General features: G+C 57.6%; 1 protein-coding gene across 6 annotated transcripts in view; it reads right to left on the bottom strand.

Annotated features, from left to right (window-relative positions):
- Positions 1-5,900: 5,900 nt before the first annotated feature.
- TCF25 (transcription factor 25) overlaps positions 5,901-24,848 on the bottom strand; it is a 32,446-nt gene continuing 13,498 nt past the window's right edge. For 2 of the 6 annotated variants that reach the window (XM_033219443.1, XM_033219444.1), the window contains 13 exons: positions 21,874-21,956; positions 20,434-20,564; positions 19,075-19,174; positions 18,152-18,245; positions 15,964-16,056; positions 15,748-15,853; positions 14,003-14,162; positions 11,966-12,053; positions 11,055-11,213; positions 9,888-9,978; positions 8,823-8,902; positions 6,606-6,678; positions 5,901-6,203 (listed from right to left, as the gene is read on the bottom strand). In XM_033219443.1, the coding sequence (XP_033075334.1) occupies positions 6,045-6,203; positions 6,606-6,678; positions 8,823-8,902; positions 9,888-9,978; positions 11,055-11,213; positions 11,966-12,053; positions 14,003-14,162; positions 15,748-15,853; positions 15,964-16,056; positions 18,152-18,245; positions 19,075-19,174; positions 20,434-20,564; positions 21,874-21,956 (1,417 nt within the window). In that variant the 3' untranslated portion in view covers positions 5,901-6,044. The other 4 variants (XR_004439112.1, XR_004439113.1, XR_004439111.1 and 1 more) reach the window with 4 other exon arrangements.

Genomic DNA, 24,848 nt, shown 5'->3' with positions numbered 1-24,848 from the left:
GTGGACATCGGGGGCCTCCTGGGGCCCTCACACCAACGGAGCCGTCTTCCTTCCCCAGCTTTCGGAGACCTCTTCAAATTGGCAGACCTGAAGCAGAGCGCTTCTGGACAAGCGCCCCGCGAGGAGAATGCAGACAGACGCTTTCCTGCGTTTATTCAGTGTCTGGCATCCAGGGCCTGCAACACACACACACGCACACACACAGGCATGTACACACACACAGGCACGCACACACACAGGCACGTATACATACACATACAAGCACGCACGCAGGCACGTACAACACACACACACAGGCACGCACACACACGCGCAGGCACGCACACACACACACAGGCACGCACACACACACAGGCACGCACACACACACAGGCACGCGCACACACACACAGGCACACGCACACACACACAGGCACGCACGCACACACACAGGCACGCACGCACACACACAGGCACGCACACACACAGGCACGCACGCACACACACGCACGCACACACACACACAGGCACACACACAGGCACACACACGCGCAGGCACACACACACACAGGCACACACACACACGCAGGCACGTACACACACACGCAGGCACGCACACACACACACGCAGGCACGTACACACAGGCACGCACACACGCGCAGGCACGCACACACACGCACAGGCACGCACACACACGCAGGCACGCACACACACAGGCACGCACACACACGCAGGCACGCACACACACAGGCACACACACACGCGCAGGCACACACACACAGGCACACACACACACGCAGGCACGCACACACACACGCAGGCACGCACAAACACGCGCAGGCACGCACACACACACAGGCACGCACACACACGCACAGGCACGCACACACACGCAGGCACGCACACATGCGCAGGCACGCACACACACGCGCAGGCAAGCACACACGCGCAGGCACGCACACACACGCGCAGGCACGCACACACGCGCAGGCACGCACACACACGCGCAGGCACGCGCACACGCGCAGGCACGCACACACACGCGCAGGCACGTACACACGCAGGCACGTACACACACACGCAGGCACGCACACACACGCGCAGGCACGCACACACGCGCAGGAACGCACACACACAGGCACGCACACACACGCGCAGGCACACACCACGCGCAGGCACGCACACACGCGCAGGCACGCACACACACGTGCAGGCACGTACACACACGCAGGCACGCACACACACGCAGGCACGTACACACACGCAGGCACGCACACACACGCGCAGGCACGCACACACACGCAGGCAAGCACACACGCGCAGGCACGCACACACGCGCAGGCACGCGCACACACGCGCAGGCACGCACACACGCGCAGTCACGCACACGCGCAGGCACGTACACACACACGCAGGCACGCACACGCACAGGCACGTACACACACACAGGCACGCACACACACGCGCAGGCACGCACACACACAGGCACGCACACACGCACAGGCACGCACACACACGCGCAGGCACGCACACACACAGGCACGCACACACACAGGCACACACACGCGCAGGCACGCACACACAGGCACGCACGCACACACACGCGCAAGCACGTACACACACACAGGCACGCACACACACACAGGCACGCACACAGGCACACACACGCGCAGGCACACACAGGCACGCACACACACGCGCAGGCACGTACACACACAGGCACGTACACACACGCGCCGGCACACACACAGGCACACACACACGCGCAGGCACGCACAAACAGGCACGTACACACAGGCACACACAGACGCGCAGGCACGTACACACACGCGCAGGCACGTACACACACACGCAGGCACGTACACACAGGCACGTACACACGCGCAGGCATGCACACACACACAGGCACACACGCGCAGGCACGTACACACGCACAGGCACGTACACACACACAGGCACGCACACACACACAGGCACGCACACACACAGACAGGCACGCACACACACAGACAGGCACGCACACACACGCGCAGGCACGCACACACACACGCGCAGGCACGTACACACACACGCGCAGGCACGTACACACACACAGGCACGCACACACACACACAGGCACGCACACACACACACAGGCACGCACACACACACAGGCACGTACACACACACGCGCAGGCACGCGCACACACACACGCGCAGGCACGCACACAAGCGCAGGCACGCACACACACACGCGCAGGCACGCACACACACACGCGCAGGCACGCACACACACGCGCAGGCACGCACACACAGGCACGCACACACACGCGCAGGCACGCACACACACACAGGCACGCACACAGGCACGCACACACGCACCCACACACACACAGGCACGCACACACGCGCAGGCACGCACACACACAGGCACGCACACACACGCGCAGGCACGCACACACAGGCACGCACACACACACAGGCACGCACACAGGCACACACACACACACGCACACACACAGGCACGCACACACACGCGCAGGCACGTACACACACACAGGCACGCACACACACACAGGCACGCACACAGGCACACACACGCGCAGGCACACACACAGGCACGCACACACACGCGCAGGCACGTACACACATGCGCAGGCACGTACACACAAGCACAGGCACGTACACGCGCAGGCATGCACACACACACAGGCACACACGCGCAGGCACGTACACACGCGCAGGCACGCACACACGCGCAGGCACGCACACACACGCAGGCACGCACACACACACACAGGCACGTACACACACGCGCAGGCACGTACACACACAGGCACGCACACACACAGGCACGCACACACAGGCACGTACACACACACGCGCAGGCACGCACACACACACAGGCACGCACACACGCGCCGGCACGCACACACACACGCGCAGGCACGTACACACACACACAGGCACGCACACACACACAGGCACGTACACACACACGCGCAGGCACGCACACACACACGCGCAGGCACGCACACACACACACGCGCAGGCACGCACACACACACGCGCAGGCACGCACACACACACGCGCAGGCACGCACACACACACAGGCACGCACACACACACAGGCACGCACACACAGGCACGTACACACACACGCGCAGGCACGCACACACACACAGGCACGCACACACACAGAGGCACGCACACACACACAGGCACGTACACACACACACAGGCACGCACACACACTCAGGCACGCACACACACACAGGCACGTACACACACAGGCACGCACACACACTCAGGCACGCACACACACACAGGCACGAACACACAGGCACGTACACACACACACAGGCATGCACACACACTCAGGCACACACACACACAGGCACGCACACACAGGCACACACACACAGGCACACACACGGGCGCAGACACACCTGCTCAAAGTGTGCCCAAGGGCTGCGGGGGAAAGCATCTCTGTGGTCCAGGGAGTGGCCTGTCCAGCTGCGGCCGCAGACATGGAGGCAGAGGTCACTGCCGGACCAATGGTCCCACCGTGGTGGGCTCCAGTACAGCTCCCCAGGACAGCCGGACCCACAGCCAGTCTCAGCCCTTGGTTCAGGGGCCGTTTCCTTTGACCTTGGGGTGGGGGTGTGGGAGGCGGCAAGCAGGGTTTCTCGTGGGCCTACCCGTGGTACCTGTGTTGAAGACTCTGGGGGGTTCTGGCTCAGTGGAAAAGGGCCCAGCTGGGGAATCACTTGTGCCTCAGCCTCTCGCTGGGCTGAACAGGGCCAAGGGAGGAAGCAGGATCCAGCATTCCTCCCCACACGCATGGCAGAGGCTACGTCTTCAGTCTTTCAGATCTCACGGTCACTGGAATTAGGCTCAGCTGCAGGTTGTGACAGAAACCCCAGCACCACTGCCTAGGCATCAGTGATCCAGCCATCTCTCAGGACAGCAGGCCTGGGCTCAGCCTCTGCTGCACCGTCCCTGGAACACCAGCTGTTCTTTGACTCCCAACCGTAGGGGGCCTGCTGCAGCTCCAAACGTCACATCCCCACTTGGGGGGACTCAAGGCATCTGGAATGGAAGAGGCAGGGGACCCAGCTCTCCTTGCATGCCTGTCATTTTCAGAGAAAAGACTCTGAAGACTCTAGCACAGCCCGCATCTCGATGGCAGCAGCTCACCACAGGCCACCCTGGCTGTGGAGGGTGGGGACCTAGGGCAGACTGGGGTTGTCCCGACCATCTTCCCTGGAGCTGACTGCAGATCCCCCAACAAATCTAGTTATGTTGGCATGGAAAAAAGGGTAGGTGGGACACCAGGAAGACCAGTCTGTGCTCCCCACAGGCTCCTGCTGACCGCAAACATCATTCACTTACTATAGAGAGGAACGAGGCCACAGCATCAACTCCCCACGCCCATGATCTCTTCCTGCAGAGCCAGGGGCTGTCGCAGCTGGGACCTCAGTGCACCACTCCTAGAAACGGCCAGCACAGGGCCAGAGCTGCACCCTCAGGCCCGCATCTGAGATGAGCACACGCGGCTCAGCCCTCAGGCCGACGCTTGTCATGGACAGTGGTCCCTTGTCGTCCTGGGGAGGGTCCTGCACCCTAAGCTCCGGCCCAGGAAATGCTGAGCAGGGTCAGGAGACACCAGGAACTGCCAAAAGGATGAACTCACAGGCCTCAGCAAGCCCCAAGTTAGATGATTATACAGTGGTAGGGCTTTCTGGGAGGTGGGTCCAGCTGGGGCTGGAACCTGTTTCCTGCCCCACTGGCCGCCCTAGAGCCTTGGGCAGCCCCTCGTGTCTGCTGCCCCCTAAGGGTAAAAGATGGGGGTGGTGAAGGGTGCCAGGGGACAGGACCCCTGTTGCAGCAGTAATACCTCGGTATTCTCGATCCTTCCAGAACCACACTGGCTTCTGATTCTGTCTGGCTGCAGCCTCCGCCCCTCCTGCAGCTGCAGCACCGTAAGACTATGGGATGCCCCAGTTCTGTGCGCCATTAGTCACCTGTGCCAGGACCGGCTCCAGCTAAGCCCCCACCAGACTGGGGTCTTGGTCTGAGTGGTCCATTTGCCCCAGACGGACTGTCCCCTGATCTTTGCCACATGGACCCTCAGAGCTGCCCTGGGCACTTTTCTTTGCAAAACATGCTTCTGGGACTTCACCTTCAATTCTGGGCACGGCCCTCAAGTTCTCTAATAAAATTATTTTGGCCAGGCACAGTGGCTCACGGCTGTAATCCCAGCACTTTGAGAGGCCGAGGTGGGTGGATCACAAGGTCAAGAGATTGAGACCACCCTGGCCAACATGGTGAAACCCCGTCTCTACTAAAAATACAAAAATTAGCGGGGCATGGTGGCGGTGCCTGTACTCCCGGCTACTTGGGAGGCTGAGGCAGGAGAATGGCGGGAACCCAGGAGGTGGAGCTTGCAGTGAGCTGAGATTGCTCCACTGCACTCCAGCCTGGTGACAGAGTGAGACTCCATCTCAAAAAAAAAAAAAGAAAAAAGAAAACTATTTTGTCAGATTCAACAGATGGTGGCCTCCAGCCACAGGACCCCAACATAGCTGCCCCACCTGCTTGGAGGAAGAAGACTGAAGGCCAGCTGCCACACAGATGCCTCTCTGCTCCAGCCCCGCCACGAAACCCTCTCCCAACAAGGAAGGCAGCTCTGTCAACAAATTCCAGAGCAAGTTCAAGGAGGACGTGCACCCAGGGCCTCAGCATTCAGCAGGGACCAGCACTGAAGACCCTGTGGGACTCCTCCTCCACCTGTACCCAGATTCTGGGAGCACAGGAAGCACGTGGTCTGGGCCCCACCTCACCCACAGGCCACTGGGAGGAGACTGGACTGAGTGTGATTCGAATCCGAGGGTACAGGACGGCGCTCAGTGCCTAGGAAAGAACGTGCGGACAGCAGAGCGTGACCCGTTTACATTTATAGGAGAAACAGCGGACCAGGTCAGCGATACAGTCAGCATCTCTACTTCAGGGAACTGACCGATTCCGACCAGCACAGAAATCAGCAACATCATTACGGCTTTCAGGCACCTCTGCAGACGCTCAGTCCCACTCCCCCTCCCCGTCCACGTCGTCCTCATGCGGTGCCTCTAGGTCGTTGAGGTGGAAGTTGGCCATCATGTCACGCACAGCCAGCATCAGCCTGTTCAGGCCCTGGTTACGGTTCAGACCCCCAGCCACTCCTTCCTCGGGCCTCTCCCCCTGCAGCAATGGGACATGTCTGAACAGGGGGCTGTCTGTGCTGGGACTAGGGGCCCAGGGCCCAAGCAGGAAGGCGTTGTGGAGCCTAGCACCGGGCCCTGAACCCTTCCCAGGTCTCTGTGAGGAGAGGAAGCTCTGAAAACCAAACGTCGCGTCTAGCCAAGCCAGACCAGAGAGTGGGGTCAAGCCGGGCTGACTCACGGACCCTGCATGTGCTACCATCTGGGCAGGTCCCAATTCCCCTGGCAGAATGGGCACCCGCTGGCACAATGCAGCCTTGGTCCTTCCCTGCTCCCTGTGCCAACTGGCACAGTCCTGGTTCAAGGAGGGCTCCAGACATTCGCACTGGCATGGATATGCCCAAGCCCACTGGGAGGCAGGGCTGGGACGAGCTCAACCTACCTCCACGGTGTAGTTTGGCAACAGTGACCTAAAGAAGAGTGCGATCGCGTTTCCGTGGCTGACGGGACTCAGCCTGAAAGAGAAAGTCAAGAAACGTCGAAAATGACACTGAACTGAGACTTGTGGGACCCAACCCAGCTCACGGGGCTGCCTGCCAGCTGCCTCCTCGCAGGGATACGGAGGGGTCCCACCAGGGGCAGAGCAGCAGCAGCTGAGCACAGGCCCTGGAGTCCGACAAAGCGGAGATCAGGGCCCTGGGTGGACAGTGAGGCTCCCTTATCCGCTGAGGGTGGAGCTGGGGCCAGCGGGAATAGGATGAGGGAGACCAACGCGGCTAAGGCAGGCATGGGGTCCACAGCGAGGCTCCCACAGGCACCATCGGCCACCGCACAGGTGCCTTGCTTTTCAGAAAAGCTGTAGTTTCAATGTCTCCTTCAGCACCGAAGCTTTGCGAGCACACACTCCTTATGCAAAGGCAAAAGTGTCCAGGGCCGGTGTTAAGTGGAGACTCTCCTGGTGCAAAGGGCTCTACAAGACGCTGAGCAGCCCAGGCCTAACGAGCTCTAGGGAGGGTGAAAGCCGGGGGTCCACGGGGAGGGAGGCAGCAAAGAATTGTAATTCCTCAATGCTACCACACCCTACCGGCAGGAATAATTCACGAAGACCACTGTGTGGGTGATGGGGCCTAGGTAAGGCAAGTAGTTTCAAGCCCAGAAGGAAAGGTAAAAAGCCTTTCAATGACCCAGATTCTGAAAGCCAGACATACCGGCGGCCTGGGAGTTGGCTTGGACCCGCTCCCTGGCCCTCTTGCCCCGAAGCCCTGCTCTCCCGGCCTGGTCATGGGGCCCGCTTTTGTTCTCTCAACGTGCTGTGTGCTCTGCTCCTGGCACAGGGCCTTAGTGACACTGGCATAGTGACTCTGCTGTGGAACATGTCCCCTGAGCCTGGTGAGGGCACGGTCATCCTCTGCGTCTCGGCACACCCACCCCTCCCTCCTCTGCGTCTCAGCACACCCACCCCTCCTTCCTCCAAAGACCTTACTGGAGTTTTGTTTTTTTGAGATGGAGTCACTGTCTCCAGGCTGGAGTGCGGGGGCATGATCTCGGCTCACTGCAAGCTCCGCCTCCCAGGTCCAAACAATTCTCCTGCCTCAGCCTCCCCAGTAGCTGAGACTACAGGAACCTGCCACCAAGCCCGGCTACTTTTTTTGTATTTTAGTAGAGATGGGTTTTCACATTGGCCAGGATAGTCTCGATCTCTTGACTTTGTGATTCGCCCACCCTGGCCTCCCAAACTGCTGGAATTACAGGATTACAGGTGTGAGTCACCGCACCCGGACGGCTAATATTTGTTTTTGTTTTTGTTTTTGTTTTGAGACGGAGTTTCGCTCTTTTTGCCCAGGCTGGAGTGCAATGTTGCAATCTCAGCTCACTGCAACCTCCGCCTCCTGGGTTCAAGCGATTCTCCTGCCTCAGCCTCTCGAGTAGCTGGGATTACAGGCATGCGCCTTGCTAGTTTTTGCATTTTTAGTAGAGACGGAGTTTCTCCATGTTGGTCAGGCTGGTCTTGAACTCCCGACCTCAGGTAATCCACCCGCCTCGGCCTCCCAAAGTGCTGAGATTACAGGCGTGAGCCACCGCGCCCGGCCCTAATATTTGTATTTTCAGTCGAGACAGGGTTTCGCCATGTTGGCCAGGCTGGTGCAGTTTTGGTTTTATGTTTATGTCTAGATTCTAAAGTTAATGTGTTTTCCCCACATCACTGCACACCTGCTTCCTTCCACTGTGTCACTCGCACCTCACAGAGGCTGACACGCAAGCACCCGTGCGTTCGATGGAGACGGGAAGGAACACAGCCTGCAAATGCAGAGCTGTGACTCCCAAATAACACTGTTCCTCTCCCTTCCTGTGAGGGGAAAGACCCACTGAACCCTGCGCCCATCTCCTAGCATCTGGGTCCGAAGGAGGCAGCCAGTCCCTGTGAGCCCTGAAGCCCTGACCTCAGAGCTGCAGAAGAGAGCTGGAAGCTGGGAGCTGGGAGCAGTGAGGTGGGAGCTGGGAGGTAGGAGGAGGGAGGTGGGAGGAGGGAGGTGGGAGGTGGGAGTTGGGAGCTGGAAGGTGGACGCTGGGAGGTGGGAGGTGGGAGGGGAGGTGGGAGGAAGGAGGAGGGAGGTGGGAGGAGGGAGGTGGAAGGTGCGAACTGGGAGGAGGGAGGTACCTCTCTGGCCTGACGTAGGAGTAGATTGTGTCCGAAGGAGGCAGAGGGTCAAACCCCATCACAGACTGCGTGGTCACGTCCTTCAGAAAGGGACACAAAACGAAGATGCTACGCACACTGCCGGGGGGCCTCTGCCTCTCCCAGCAGAGTCCTTCAGTCGACTCCAGCGTGGACTGGATGCATCTGCTGAGAGATAGCCACACAGTCTGACAGAAACGGCTGTGCTTTTTGTACCAACTAGCTTTGGGTGAGGGTGGGACAGTCCTTCTGCCACCAGGACACTCACGGGAGTCGAGGTGAACCTGCAAGGCGTCTGCCCTGCACACCGGAGTATGTGGTGGGGAAGCAAGGGGGTCACGTGCTGCTCACGCCTGCCAAGATCTTCACCACGTGTCAGAAGCTCTCACTTCAGCAAATGCAGGCTACAGGGACCCTGAGCCGCCCGCGGGTTGCACAGAGCTCCTGGTGCACTCGCTGCCTCGCCCCTCAGCCCCCACGCACAGTGCCACGTGCTACCACTCAACTAAGAGAGTCAGAAGCTCATAGCCCCGGACAAAGCCAGCCATGCCGGTCATAAGGGCCTGCAGAGCAGCCGAAGTTAAACCAGGAGGCACTAAGCTGTCCCCAATGGACGCTCCGTGGTCCTGCGACCCTCCAACTTGCTGGTTTTCTCACTCGTTCTATCTCACCCCTTAACAACAGTATAAAATCCTTAGGTTTTGAGATAGAAGCAGCACCTCCAACACGGGAGGTGTCAGAGCAGGACTATACCCCAGCAGCTGCACCAAGCACTCAGAAGACCATGGACGGAGCAGCTCACCAAGGTGACTACTCAGCTCGTGCTCTGAGCCCCAAAGGATTTCTCTCTCAAAACAACAAGCACCCGAACCCTGGCTGCCAGGAAAGGAGGAGCCCTCTACGCTAGCCCGTACCCCCCTGCCGTGGCAGAGCTGGGCTGCTGAGGGAGCCTGCACCACACACGTCTGCACGTGGACCGCCCGGAGCAGAAGGGACGTTCATGTGACCGGCTTACACAAAGCTCCCATTTCAGCCTTTCTCCCTTACCGGGGGCAGGGCAGCAACGGCTTCCTTGATCTCAGAGAGGATCACATGACGGTGGATATTCCTGGGTGCACGCTGGTAGAGCACCTTCCGCCTAAGGCCGGGAAGAAACAAGACACAGTAGATAAAGCGTGGCAAATGAAATGGTAACAAGCACAGCACCAGGGTCCCCACCCCCACCCAGCACTGGGCATCTCACTGCATCGCTGGTGGCTCCGAAAACTGCACATTTTACCATTTTACTCTCAAGCAGAGGCAGCACAGCTGGTCCTGGCCTGTGGTTAGGGAACCTCTAGGGGCCAATCCCAGCCGCAGGGCCTGTGACTCAGCTTCTTCATCCAAAGAACAAGAACGATGAGAGCCGTGGCCAGTGGCTTCTGGTGGGAATTCACTGAGTTCAACTACATGAAAGGACACCTCGGCGTGCCCCTGCTGTGGCTACAGGCAGACACTGGGCCCCGCTGGAGGTCGCTCTCGGACAGCAGTACAGGGAACAAAACGCTCCGTCCGCGAGGAATGTCCAGTCCAGTGAGGAAGCAGACACGTGGACAGGACCCATGACTGCCGGGGCTGGGGGCACCAGCACCTCTTGGGCCCCCCCCAGCACAGCCTCACGTCTGCAGCACACAGACTTCACTGTGGAGATGCAAATGGGTGCCACTCCCACGCGGTCCTCACCGAGCCTGGCCACACCGCGCGCAGAGCCACGGTGCTGACGCTCAAACGAGCACGGGGCCACAGGCGAACGAGACAAGAACAGGTAAGGGGCTGCCTGTCAGATGCAGATGCATCAGGGCACGAGCCTCCAAAATGTTCACACACAGGAGACTCTCTCCTCTCCGCCAGTTTACCCCCAAGATGCTGGTGTGACAGACTCGTCATCACCTCAGCTCACGTGGAAACACTGCACGACCAGAAGCCGCCACTCCAGCCCCAGGCACCCGGGAACAGCAGCTCGGGACTCTGTGCTGATGACCACAGCTGCCTCCCAGGAAGCCTCTGGGACAGGCCAAGGGCTGTGTTCCATCTCGTAGGCTCCACACAGGCCCCACAGCAGCGGAGGCCAAGCTGCGCACAGCCCCTCTCGCCTCCCGATCCGAGGCCCCCGTGTCTGGGATGAGGGTCCCTGAGGAGGGGGTGTGGCAGGCCTTGTGCAAACCCCTAGCTCACCGGTTCTCACAGGCTTCCACGACAGGGTCCCCGGCATCCACAGTCTGCAGAACCGCACGGACGTTCTCCTCCAGCCAGCTCATGGTGGCAGGCTCTTTCCAGAGAAAGTGTGACCTCCCGAGGTACAGGCTCACCAGCTGGCTCAGGGCAGGGGGCTGGCTGTGGGAGAGCAAGGGCCATGAGCAGAACCCTCTTTAGGCCAGGGCCTGCCTCGAGGCCAGAAGAGTCCCAGGATTGGGTAGAGGGGTGGTCCAGGGAGTGCCCTGTGGCCTGGAGTAGAAGGGGGCCCCTGGGCTGCTGGCCTGAGGGCGTGGGGCTAGGGCACACAGGTATGTGCCACGAGCCTGCTGGGTGCTGTTTGTGTTCTTTAGGAAGCACGACCGACTTCACAGAAATGTGAAAATGCAACCAGGGTGGGTCAATCTGTGCGCACACAGGGCGAGCCCTGGAGGTCCGCACCGGCTCCCAAGGGCCAGGGGATGATCCCGCGGCGTGCGTTTTCTCGTTTGTTCCCTCTTCATTTGTTTGTTTTTGAGACAGGGTCTCGCTGTCACCCAGGCTGGAGTGCAGGAGCACAAACAGCTCACTGCAGCTTTGCCCTCCTAGGCACAAGCCAACCTCCCACCTCGGCCTCCCAAAAAGCTGATTACAGGCATGTGTCACCGCGCCCGGCACCTCTTTACCAGCCTCGGTTTTAAGCTGGAGGCTGCTCACCTATCCCACCTGGGCTTTCCCACAGAGAAGGGGGCTCCTGAGCCCTCCCACGTCAAATGATAGTCCCCGGGGCCACCACCACAGCCCCTCCTGCTGCCGGGAGCAGGTCCCCCACGGCCTCCCGGGATGAGTGAAAACAGCTCCCAGGCTCCGAACCCACAGGCACCCACAGATGAGCCCCGCCAGCCACTCTTCACCTTATTTCGGCATTAGGTCCAAAGAAGCTGTGACTGGAAACCGTGATGTCGGGCCGCACGCTGCAGGACTCGAGCAGAGGCAGGAGGACTGCAGGGGAAGCGGAGGCTCTGTGGGGGCCCTCAGTACAAACCCGGCCACTCCCAGCCCCCGAAGTGGTAACAGACACAGTGAGGTCCTTGTCACAGACACAGCTGTTCTAAGGTGGAAGAGTCTGCAGGGCCAGCGGCTTGCTTCTGGGTGGCATTCGGAGCTGTTGCTGCTGGCGTGCCCAGGGTCTGAAGCTGGGGTCTCCTTCACACCAGCCCCAAGGAGCCTCCCAGCGTCCCCATCTGCATCCAAGGGAAGATTCACCCACCACTCTCCACACACGTGGGGTTGTTTTTCTTTCTTTCTGAGACAGGGTCTCACTCTGTCGCCCAGGCTGGAGTGCAGTGGTGCGATCTCAGCTCACTACAACCTCCACCTCCCAGGCTCAAGTGATTCTCCTGTCTCAGCCTCCCGAGTAGCTGGGATTACAGGCGCCCGCCACCGCGCCCAGTTAATTTTTGTATTTTTAGTAGAGACTGAGTTTCACCATTTTGACCAGGCTGGTCTCGAACTCCTGACTTCAGGTGATCGGCCCACCTCGGCTTCCCAAAGTGCCGCGATTTACAGGCGCCTGCCACCACGCCTGGCTAATTTTTGTATTTTTAGTAGAGACAGGATTTCACCATTTTGACCAGGCTGATCTTGAACTCCTGACCTCAGGTGATCCGCCCACCTCGACCTCCCAAAGTGCTGGGATTACAAGCGTGAGCCACTGCACTTGGTCAGGGTTGGATGTTTTAATCTCAAAGACTGGACCCCACGGCAGGCTGGTGGGAGCAGAGGCCACCTGTGCCCAGTGGAAGGGCCAGCACTGCAGGGCTGTGGTGAGGTCGGAGGCCGCCATGTGGGGGAATGGGCCCCCAGGGCAGAGCCTGTTCCTCCCCCATGCCTGCAGTGATCTCCAGTGGTCTGAGATAAGTGGCAGTGGCTTCTTGGGAGCCCGCCTGCCTTCGAGGGAGGAGCTGACACTACAGCGCGTGAGACAGCGGCACAGCTCTGCCGTGTAGGACAGGGCCTCCCAGCCCCGCTCCCAGACAGGGCTGCACTGGTGGACCACAGCACATGGCCAGCTGCATGCAGGCCCCACAGGAGGACAAAGGTGCTTCTTAGACACAGGAGATGAAGCTTTTGGGGTCAGTGAGCAGACTGAGGCCTGGCCAGGCCCCTCTGGTGGGCACACTTCTGCTTGTGCTAGAAGCTGCCCAACTCAATGCTGTGGGCCTCCCTGGGGCCCAGACAGAGCCCTAGAAACCCACAGAACCAGGCACGGGTTGATGCTTCCAAGACGTTCTAATAGATGATGAGTGGTCACGCAGTGTGTGTGTACCAGCTGCATGCAAAAAACCCTCACCCCTCACAGCCCCTCAGAGGAGCCCCGTCTTAAAGAGGGATTTCTCACATGCTGTCAGGCAGGGTCAGCCCCCAAGGTCTGCCCAGGTGGCAGCCTCACTGTGCCCGTCCACATGTGTGTGGATTGAGGCTACCCAGATGCAGTCAGGGTTCAGGGGCTGTGCAGGCTGAGTCTGTGTGGACAGCACAGACCTCCGTTCTGCATCCCAGCATGGTACTGAACACAACTCTCTCGGCCATGCCTGGGCACTGCTGAGACCTTCCTCTGCTTTGTTCTCCTCCCCAGCACTGGTACAATCCAATGCCCAGCACCACCCAGCCAGTTCTGTCTCTGCGCTCTAGAACATAAGCCCCGCGGTGGTCGGGATGCCTGCCACCGCCTCGTGCCTGGTGTGGCATGCAGCGGGTTCTGAGATGAGCCGATCATCTTTCAGGTTTGGTAGGGCAGGTTTGCAGGCCCTACCAGAGAATGCATATTTCTGTAGGTGTGGGGAAGGACTGGGACCTGGCCTCCCCTACCAGGAAAAGCAGCCCCCATGGCTGGACACACCCCTACCCCAGGTGACACACCCCTACCCCAGGTGAGACGCGGCACCCACCTCCAGGGAACATGGTGAGCGCCTGCTGTATCAAGAGAGAGGCCTTCTCCCTGGCAGAGCTCCGCTCGTGCTCAGGGAGGTCTGTCTGCTGGCTCAGCAGGAAATACGCCAGTGGAACGGAGAAGGCAAAATTTGGGAGCTGGGACAAGTTCCGATGAGCCTACAGGGGATGAAGAAACAGCGTGGAGCCTTAAGTCAAAGACAAAACATGTCAGTCTGCAGACGCTCTGACGCCACCAATGGGCCCTACCCCCAGCAGGCAACACAGGGGACTTCTTCTAACTCAGCATAAAGATAACTTAAAACATCCACCTGGGGGGCTTTCCGCGAAGAAGACACAGAGGGCGTGGGAGGGCCTGAGGAATAGACTGCATGGGAGTGAGGAGGCTGTGGGGAGTGAGGGTCCCACGTGCCACAGGCATCCTCTTCGAAGCTCAGCAGTCAATGTTCTCAACGTGGAAAATTTACAAAGACGAGAACAGCCTACCGCGCGCGAGTTTCCGGGAACAGCCCACCGCGCGCGAGTTTCCGGGAACAGCCCACCGCGCGCGAGTTTCCGGGAACAGCCCACCGCGCGCGAGTTTCCGGGAACAGCCCACCGCGCGCGAGTTTCCGGGAACAGCCCACCGAGCGAGTTTCCGGGAACAGCCCACCGCGCGCGAGTTTCCGGGAACAGCCCACCGCGCGCGAGTTTCCGGGAACAGCCCACCGCGCGCGAGTTTCCGGGAACAGCCCACCGCGCGCGAGTTTCCGGGAGCCGCCCACCCCGCCTGCGTTTGTTTCTCTTGCCCTTCTCAGCCTTACATATCATAGACACGTGATTCACTGCATTTTCTATCAAAATGTGATCACAGACTGTTTTGTGACCTTAAACACCATCATCAACATTATTCTGCAGACCCATTTTGGGGGACTCCCTGAGGTTTCCCTGCACCTACACTTTTGTGAGCTCCAGAAATTTCCATAAACCATATTCCTGGGAGTGAGACTTCCTGGCCACTATGCCAAATGCTAAAAAATCAGAATAACGTACCCACTTTCATCATCCATGAACATGTGAAATGAAAACATTCAACACAGCAACAGAGAAAGTCCAGAGCTGTCACCGCCTTCTCCCCAGCCCCAGGCCCTGCTGGAGGTTAGCATTACAAAGCCCCACGTGTCCGTCCACAGAAGCGCTACCCGGTAGCAACATAATGGGAGCCCAGGTGTCAATTTAAATTTCCTAGGAGCTGCATTAAAGAGAAAACTAGTGAAATTAACTTTAATATAGTATATCTAACCCAATACACCTAAATTATCATTCCAACATTCCAACAGGGGACAGAGCTCAAGTCTCTCCTGCTGTACTCACACTCTTCCCATGGAACAGGACGGACGTGCTAGGGGTCCCTGTGCCAGCCCCATGCAACCAGCCCTTCCTCTGCCTCCCAGCTGCATCCTCCCGAACTTGGGTCTTCCAGTTTTTCGTCATTACCAGCATCACGGTCCTTGCAGACACATTTGTGCATGTGTACACACGTATGAGGATTCTGACATAAGGCTGCTGTACTGTCCCTAGGAAAACCAGATTCCACTCCCTAGAGGTGGCAAGGGAGACAAGCACGGCAGGAGGACGGGGTTCTGCCCTAGGGCGATTACCATTTCATCCCCAAACTGTGCCGTGAGCACACAGATACCAAACCAAGAAAATAGAAGAAGCAGATGTCTGTCCCTCCACGGGACCTCACCAGACTCGCACCTACCTCCCACTCCTGGAAGAGGCGGATCAGGTACTCGTAGTTCCGGGCCCGCAAGGCCAGGTGGTCGATCAGCAGCAGCATGCAGAGGGGGTCCTCGTCCGGCTCCAGACTTCCAGAGGCAGCGCAGAGAGCAGAGCAAAGGGGAACACGGGCACCATCAGGCTGGCCTGCAGCCAGGACCGGGAGCACGGGCGGGCTTGGCCCTGAGCGGACACTCACCTCAAAATGAGCTTGCAGTACTCCAGCGCCGTGCGCGGGCAGCCTCGCTTCTCCAGGAAGCTCATCTGCTTGTAGAGGGCCAAGTAGAAGCTCCTAGATCCAAAACAGTTCCACATGAATTACAGCGACACAAAGGAGAACGCCCTGTGGACAGAGCTGCAGCCAGCACCCGCTCCACCCCACCCTCCGCTCAGCGCCCCGGACAGTACTCGCTCCACCCCACCCTCCGCTCAGCGCCCCGGCCAGTACCCGCTCCACCCCACCCTCTGCTAAGTGCCCCGGCCAGCACCACCTGCTCCACCCCCATTCTGCTCTCTGGGTTCTGCTGGCATTTCCTAGTTGCCCAGCACACAGAGAGCCATGTCTGAAGAGGAGGTATGTGCTCTCCTTGTCCTTTACAGAGTTATACACAAATTTGCATACTGAAAATCAAACTTCTTTGAAATCTTGATCTTGTTTTTGTTTATTAATTATCATTTACAGGGAGAGAGTTAAAATCTCCTGTTACAATTATGATCTTAATTTATCCTCCAGTCTCAACAGCGGCTAACAGCACTCAGGCTGGATACATGGAGCCCGTGACTTTTGGATGCTGGTGGGCTGCTACTTCTATCAACAGCCCACTGTCCCTTTCATGTCTGGAAAGATTAATATTTTATAATCTACTTCGAATGAGTATTTCGAATGAAATTCGAATAAGAATTTCATTGGAAGAGACAAAACTAACATAAAGAAAACCAGTGGAGGAAACTCAGATCCAGCACACAGTGCAGACAATCTGTGCAGAAGGGGTCAGTGGACCTTGGCTTGCCAGGAGGGCCGAGGGGAGGAGCAGATCCCACACTGGAGACAACTCAGGGTGGCCAGAGAAACAGGACGCTGCACACAGGAGAGGCAGGACAGTGGACAGAAGCTGGTCTGCTCCACAAAAGGCCCACAGGACAGGCTGCGGGAAGGTCTGGCGGAAGCCAGTCCAGGTCTGACCATTGAGGGCTGATGCCAGAGGGATGGCTTTAGGGGCAGAAGTATCTGAAAGAAGAGAGTCCTGCACATGTGGCCGCTCAGCACAGGTGAGCAAGGGTCAGGCTGACTCTGAGCTCCTCACTGATTTAAGCTCAAACCTGCAAAGCCCTCCAAAGCTTCTAAACTTGCCAGGGATGGGTTTTCTCAGCCAGACACAGAAGGAAATGCAATTGCAGAGCCCACTGTGGAGATGTGGTTTCTCAGTCTCACTTCCTCTTTTTTTTTTTTTGGAGAGACAAGGTCTCACTCTGTTGCCCAGGCTGGAGTGCACTGGCATGATCTCGGCTCACTGCAGCCTCAACCTCCTGCTCACTTGAGCGATACTCTTGCCTCAACCTCCCAAGTAGCTGGGACCACAGGCACGCACCACCAGGCCTAGCTAGTTTTTTAAATGTTCTGTAGTGGCCGGGCGCGGTGGCTCAAGCCTGTAATCCCAGCACTTTGGGAGGCCGAGGCATGTGGATCACAAGGTCAGGAGATCCAGACCATCCTGGCTAACACGGTGAAACTCTCTCTACTAAAAAATACAAAAAATTAGCCGGGCGAGGTGGCACATGCCTGTAGTACCAGCTACTCGGGAGGCTGAAGCAGGAAAATTGCTTGAACCCGGGAGGCGGAGCATGCAGTGAGCCGAGATCGTGCCACTCACTCCAGCGGGAGCAACAGAACGAAACTTCATCTCAAAAAAAAAAAAAAAAAAAAGTTCTGTAGAGACTGCATCCCGCCATGGTGCCCAGACTGGTCTTGACACCTGGGCTCAAGCAATCCTCCCACCTCAGCCTCCCAGAGTGCTGGGATTACAGGCATGAACCACTGTGCCCAGCCAGGGTCATTTCTAACACAAACATTTATTTTTATTTTTATTTTTTAAGAGATGAGGTCTCACTTTGGTGCCCAGGCTGGACTTGAACTCCTGGGCTCAGCAGACCTCCCACTCTGACCTCCAGAGTGGCATCAGGCATGTCCACAGACAAATGTAAACCTGGGCTGAGCCAATCCAATCCCTCCATCCTTGGGACCAGAGAGAGGAAGGTGGGTCACTCTGGACCTGTGGGCCCTGGTCCACCCTGGAGGGCAGTCATGTGGTGCCCGCTGCACCTCCCCCAGCCTCACTCGCAGGAGAAGGGAGGGGGAGCTGCGTCCCCTCCAGGGCGGCTGCACTCACCTGTTCTCGGGTCTGCGGTAATCCAGCCGGCAGGCCCCGCTGGTGAGACTGAACAGGGGGTGGAATGCACATTCCATGCTGTACAGCGCTCTCTCTGCAGGCACAGGGACGCCAGGGGAGGGTGTCATGGCCACACAGCAACCACGGCCCCTCCTCTGATGATGGACAGCAAGGAAAGGTCTGGACGGAAGGTCATGCAACTAGAATCCTGGACACTGAGAGGGCAGATAGGACCCTGGGTACCCTGGATGCCAGGCTGCATTTATTTCAACCACAGAACTGGTCAGCTTGAGACGGAAACACCTTAAACACCATGAGGCACAACTGCCGCCATGTCCTGACAGAACCAGGTGTCCAGGTGTGCAGCACAGGCGCGTCCACCGAAGGCTGCGCGTGCACACTGACATCAGCACCACTATTTACAACAGCCCACGTGGCTGTCAACTCATGACGGACGCACAAAACGTGGTCCGTCCACATGGTGGAGGAAAAACGAACAACGTTCTGGTTCGTGCTACAATGAGGATGAACCTTGAAAACTTGATTGTAAATAAAAGCCAGAGGGCCAGACGCGGTGGCTCACGCCTGTGATTCCAGCACCTCGGAAGGCCGAGGCGGGCGGCTCACGAGGTCAGGAGACCATCTGGCGAACACAGTGAAACCCGTCTCTACTAAAAATACAAAAAATTAGCCAGGCGTGTTGGCGGCTGCCTGTAGTCCCAGCTACTCAGGAGGCTGAGGCGTATATTAAACACCAACAACAAACAAAAGCTTTCAATGGGTAAGTTCTGTGCCATGTGGGTTGCATCTCAATAAAGCTGTTGTGGATATCCTGGCAGCCCGTCATCTTACACCACCGCATCTGTCTTGATGGCCTGAGGTGCTCCCACAGCTGACGGGAACGGGTGGGGGCTCTGCCTTACCTACGAGGTCTCGAGCCATCTCCTGATCCTCTTGAAAGCGGCAGGCATCGCTGAGCTGCAGCAGCGAGTCAACGTGATAAGGGCTCGTCTGGAGCAGAACCTACCAGAAGGGAGGACAGCCCTGGAGGAAAGGCACACGCAGCCCTCTTGGGGACAGACACCCAGCAAGGCCCCGGCTACCAGGCACGCCTTTCTTTCAGGCATTTAAAACCAGGGGAGGCTGGGCACAGTGGATCACGCCTGTAATCCCAGCACTTCAGGAGGGCGAGGCAGGAGGATCACTTGAGATCCAGAGTTCGAGACCAGCCTGGGCAATGTGGCAAATCTGGTCTCTAATAAAAATACAAAAATTAGCCAGGTGTGATGGCGTGTGCCTGTAATCCCAGGTACTTGGGAGGCTGAGGCAGAAGAACAGCTTGAACCCGGGCTGAGACTGCGCCAATGCACTCTAGCTTAGGCAAGAGAGTGAGATTCCGACTCCAAAAACAAAAACGGGAATTACCAGGGTGGACACTCACAACATCCCCTAACTCAAAACAGGCTAGTTATTATTGCTAAGCTGAACCAATGATATGATTTAAAGCAAGAATTCAAAGCTGACATGCCCAGGCCGGGGCCACCTAACTCCCCACCACGCCCCAAGAAAGAGGAATGGAAAACAGCAGCTTTTCCCACAGGGGAGACGACGCTGAGCTCTCAGAAGCATCCTGCCCCTGACCACAGCCTTGAGGCAGCATGGACGGGGTGAGGGTGGCCAGAGAATGTGAGGACGGGCTCCCTCTGGTTCTGAAGACCGGGTTGGTTAGGGTCTCGCGACCCTGGGGCACCCAGCCTGGGGGTTTGTAAGGAGAGGACTCCATCACTGACAGGTGGATGGACTGCCCAAGGGTTGTGAGGGGGCTGCCTGGGGGCTGTCTGGGGCTGTACGGCGGCTGCGTGGGGGCTGCCCGGGGGCTGCGAGGGGGCTGCCTGGGGGCTGTCGGGGACTGTGTGGGGGCTGTCTGGGGGCAGGAAATCTGAGCTGCTCCCCTGTGTTGAGCTGCAGGAGGCAAGGGCAGCAGTGAGGAGCCCCAGAGTCCTGGGCCTGCGTCACACGGCACTACTGCACGGTCTCCAAGAACGGCTGAGAGCGCAGGGCTCCAGCCTCTTCTCTGAGGATGGACGCAGCTCACTCTGCCTAGAGCCTCTGAACACATCTCCCTCTGGTCACGGGGCCAGACCACCCTGCAGACTGGCACCCTTCCTGTTGGGAAGGGCAGGAGTTAGCACGCCTCCCCCAACCACCAGGGAAGCAGGAGGCCCAGGGCAGTGGTGGCTACACGGCCCTTGCTCCTGTCGGGGGCTGCAAGGACCACGCACCACGATGTTGTTCGGCTCCATAGACTCCACGGCCACCAGGAACTTGTGCTGAGCCTGCTGGTACTCCTCACTGTGCTCAAACGCAAAGAAGGAGAGGCCTTTTTTCGATTCCAGCAGCCGCATGGACAGACCTGGGAGGGGAGAGTGCTCAGGGAGGGTGTGCCGGGAGCAGGCATGTGGGCAGCTCCAAGCACAGCCCTCACCCTCGTGTTCTTGAAGAGGCCCCTGCGATATCAACAAACTTGACTTGAGTGTGTACTCACGCATATCACCCAGGTCCAGGCACCTTCCCAGAACACCCGCAGTCTGGTCTACACCAGCAGACGGCATCCTGTCTGCTTTAGTTTCCTATCAAGACGTGTTTCCCCCCAGAACTCAGATATAGCTCAAGCCCCACTGGCCTGGAGGGAATGTCAGGGACAAGGACACACACAGGTCACAGGTCACCAGATGTGACCAGGCCAAGCACTGTCCCCAGACCAAGTCCGACTGAGGTGAATGTCCAGGGTGGCCGTGGAAGGGCGGGGTGGAGTGCGGCGGCACAGCTGGCCACAGCACCAGGCCTCTGAAGCCACAGAGCTTTGTAGCATGTGGCCACCCTCTCTCTCTGCTCCCACTGTCTGACTGGGTGCGTGGGGCCCCGTTTCTTCTGATAAACCTGAAAAGCTCAGCCTCCCAGGACCTCCATGGAATAAGTCCCCTGCAGTGATATCTTCTTGATGGCCCTGCCCAAGGCCTGAGTCCTGCAGGAACACATGGCCATGGAGCCCCTGTCTGCAGTGCTCAGGGGTTCCTGCTAGGAAGGGAAGGGGCCGTGAGCAGCAGCGTCCACCTTTGGACAGCACAGGCCTCGCTCTTAGACGCGTCCTTACAGAATGTACGCAGGCAATCTCTGGCACCCCGCCCCAGACACAGGGGCAGGAGAGGCAGGCATGGGAGCCGCGGCAGCACTGACGGCAGCAGCCAAGCCAATTGCCAAGGGCACCGCACAGCTCCCTTCCCACAGGCCATCCCTGCCCTGGGCCCTGAGGGCCTCCTGACACTTCCCTGCACCACACCACCAAGTACCCAACACTCCATGCCTGTCTTCACTGCTGCAATTTATTGTAAAATCACGTGCACTTATTAGTTTGCAATAATATACAAAATATTGCAGTTTAAAATGAACTCGACTGCTTCCATAAGGGAAAGGTCGATGGCAGAACGATAGGAAGAACCTGCATGAAAAGACAGTCACACAAAGACGGTGCCTGGGAGGCTCTGTGTCGAGGTCCTGGGCCAGGCCTCCAGCACTCAAGCCCTCAGTGTGGCAACAAACAGTCACACAGTGTGCACGGGTACTCCTGGAGCGAGAGGCTCGGCTCAAGGGGCACTAATGCCCCCCAGTGCCCAGCACGGGCCAGTGCCCAGACCCCCCCAGCAGCCTCTGCAGACCCTCACCTGGCTTGCTGTACCGGGGCCAGGTGCTCTTAGGGGTGGTCAGCCATGTGCACTTGGGGTACACGCGCTGTCTCTGCCGTGGCCTGGGGAGAATGGGACACAGGTACAGCTTTACTTCCTGTGGTGTGTGGGGACCAAGGCTTGGCTGCCTGATCCCTGCAGGGGCTGTGGAAGCAAAACTGAGGGGCGGAGAGGGCATGTGGGGCAGGATGGGGATGCAATAGGGATAGGATGCAAACAAGCCTCAGCAACGGCTGCGGGACGGGTGGAGCAGGGAGGGCCCCACAGAGAGAGAAACAATTCTGGCCGGGCGTGGTGGCTCACACCTATAATCCCGGCACTTTGAGAGGCCAAGATGGGAGGATTTCTTGAACCCAGGAGTTCCAGACTGGCCTGGGCAAGACAGCAAAACCCCATTTCTACAAAGGATTTTAAAAATTAGCCTGGCGTGATGGTCTGCACCTGTGATCCCAACACTCCAGCCTGGGTGACAGAGCGAGACCCTGTCTCAAGAAGAAAACAAAAAAAGAAAATGAAAAGAAAGAGAATAACATGCTAATATTTCCACATGCCCATCACTCAAGAAACCAACCATCTCTGATGTAACAGCAGCTCCATGCCTTTTCCATGCTGCCCTACCCGCCCCGCTTAGATACCACCTGACCAGTGCTTAGGGTGGGCCTGAACCCGTGGCAGAGACCCCCAAATAACAGAGCTCAGGGCACTCTGCCTGAGCACACAGGTGCAGGAGAGGTGGGGCGTGGGAGCTGTGGCAGCATGGACAGCAGCAGCCATGCCCACAGTCACCAGCACAATGCAGTTCCCTGCCCGCGGGGCCACCCCTGCCCTGGCCCCAGGCCCCCGCAGTTCAGCCACTGCAGAGTGGAGGCCAGCGTGGTGGGCCCTCCTGACGTGAAGGTGGCCCCAGCCTGCTTCTCCTGCCTGCAGCACACGCCCAGGCCTAGGAGAGTCGTCCTTCAGCACTCTCCTGCACCAGGTCTACAGAATCCCAGGGACAGCCTGACCCCAGGTCAGCCGTCCCACAAAACGAGTCAGGAAGCCTCCAGAACAGGCCCAGTGAGGCAGCCTGGCCAGATGCTGGGAGGGGCAGGGGACAGAAGTCTGGAGGAGTCTGAAGGCTGGCAGGCACCCCGAGCAACAGGAGTAGTGCTGAGGTGCCGGGGCAATGAGCTGGCCCGGCTGGCATAGTAGGAAGTCAAGGGCCCAAGAAAAAGCAGTGCCTGTGTTTTTCTGAGATTCTGAGAGAACCACCAGAAGCAGAAACAGGCCAGGTCTTGTCTTGGAGGAGCAGGACAAGGAATGATTAAAAAGGGCACCGTGGCTTCTCCACGCAAGTTTTTGGTAGGAATTAAATTTTTAAAGAAATAATACAACAAAAAGTATAATAATACTATAAAAATAATAAAGGCAATTATTGTCAACTAATTACTATTAGTAATCAGTATGAATAGTTATACTAATTACTAATAATTATAATTTGCAGAAATAAAACCATGCAAAAATGTAAAGAAATGGCAAAGACAGACCAAGCAGATGCAAACAAAGAGTGGGACGAGGTGGAACCCTCAGCTCAGGGAAATACAGATAACAAAGTAGACCTTTTAAAGTCAATTTTTCACTAACATTCCCAAGGAAGCACATCAACACCAAAAATGTAAAGTAAAATATAAGCAACACCTGTTAGAAATCCAGGGAAAGTGTGAACAACAGCCATGAAAACATCCTCAATCACCCAGAATCAAAACACCAACACTTCTGCCCACACACGATGACGGATTTCCAGACCCACATCACCGACACAAGTAAGAAGGTGAAGGACCCAGGCAGATGCTGGGTGTGAGCTGGTGACTCTACTGAAGGGCACTTTAGGTGACTCAAGATGGGAAAACTCATTCTTGGGCAGTTTCACAGAAATGCCTGCAGACAAGGGGGATTGTAGCCAACATGTGGACACATGCTACCACTGGGGTGAAGAAATGACCCGGGGATACCATGGTGCACAAACAAGGCTTAGGCCGGGCGCGGTGGCTCACACCTGTAATTCCAGCACTTTGGGAGGCCGGGCGCAGTGGCTCAGGGCTGTTAATCCCAGCACTTTGGGAGGCAGAGGGGGGCGGATCACTTGAGGTCAGGAGTTCAACGCCAGCCTGGCCAATGTGGTGAAACCCCGTATCTACTAAAAATACAAAAAACAGCCGAGCATGGTGGCGCGTGCCTGTAATCCCAGTTACTTGGGAAGCTGAGGCAGGAGAATCGTTTGAACCCAGGAGGCGGAGGTTGCAGTGAGCTGAGATTGCACCACTGAGCTCCAGCCTGGGTGACAAAACGAGACTCCCTCTCAAAAACAAACAAACAAACAAACAAACAAAAAACAATGCTTAGAACTCAGATGTGCAAATAAAAGATGTGTCTGGCTGGGCGTGGTGGCTCATGCTGTAATCCTAGCACTTTGGGAGGTGGAGGGAGGAGGATCGCTTGAAGCCAGGAGTTTGACACCAGCCTGGACAACAAAGTAAGACCTTGTTTCTACAAAAAATAAAATAAAATAAATTAGCGGTGGCATGTGCCTATAGTCCCAGCTATTTGGGAGGCTGAGATGGGAGGATCGCTTCAGGCCACGAGTTCAAAACCAGACTGGGCAACCCAGCAAGATCAGGTCTCTAAAAAACAAAACAAAACAAAACAAAACAAAACAAAGCACCTTCTGGACACTTCAATGGAGAGTTCAGAGGCGGAACATACCTCCTACATAAAGTCCCAGCAGCAGACACCCCTGCTGTTCCTCCTATAAGGAGCTGAAAGACCCTGCGTGCCTCAGCACAGCCAGCCATCCTCATCTAGGGCTGCCCGACCGTTAAGAACTACTGAATGGACACAGATGAAATTGATCTTGGCCGGGCGCCATGGCTCACGCCTATAATCCCAGCACTTTGAGAGGCCAAAGCAGGTGGATG

The sequence above is a fragment of the Trachypithecus francoisi genome, unplaced genomic scaffold (genome assembly GCF_009764315.1).
Source record: "Trachypithecus francoisi isolate TF-2019V2 unplaced genomic scaffold, Tfra_2.0 Lachesis_group10, whole genome shotgun sequence".
NCBI classification, from domain to species: Eukaryota; Metazoa; Chordata; class Mammalia; order Primates; family Cercopithecidae; genus Trachypithecus; species Trachypithecus francoisi.
The sequence above is the reverse complement of the archived record's forward strand: the minus strand, read 5'-3'. Positions and strand labels throughout refer to the sequence as shown.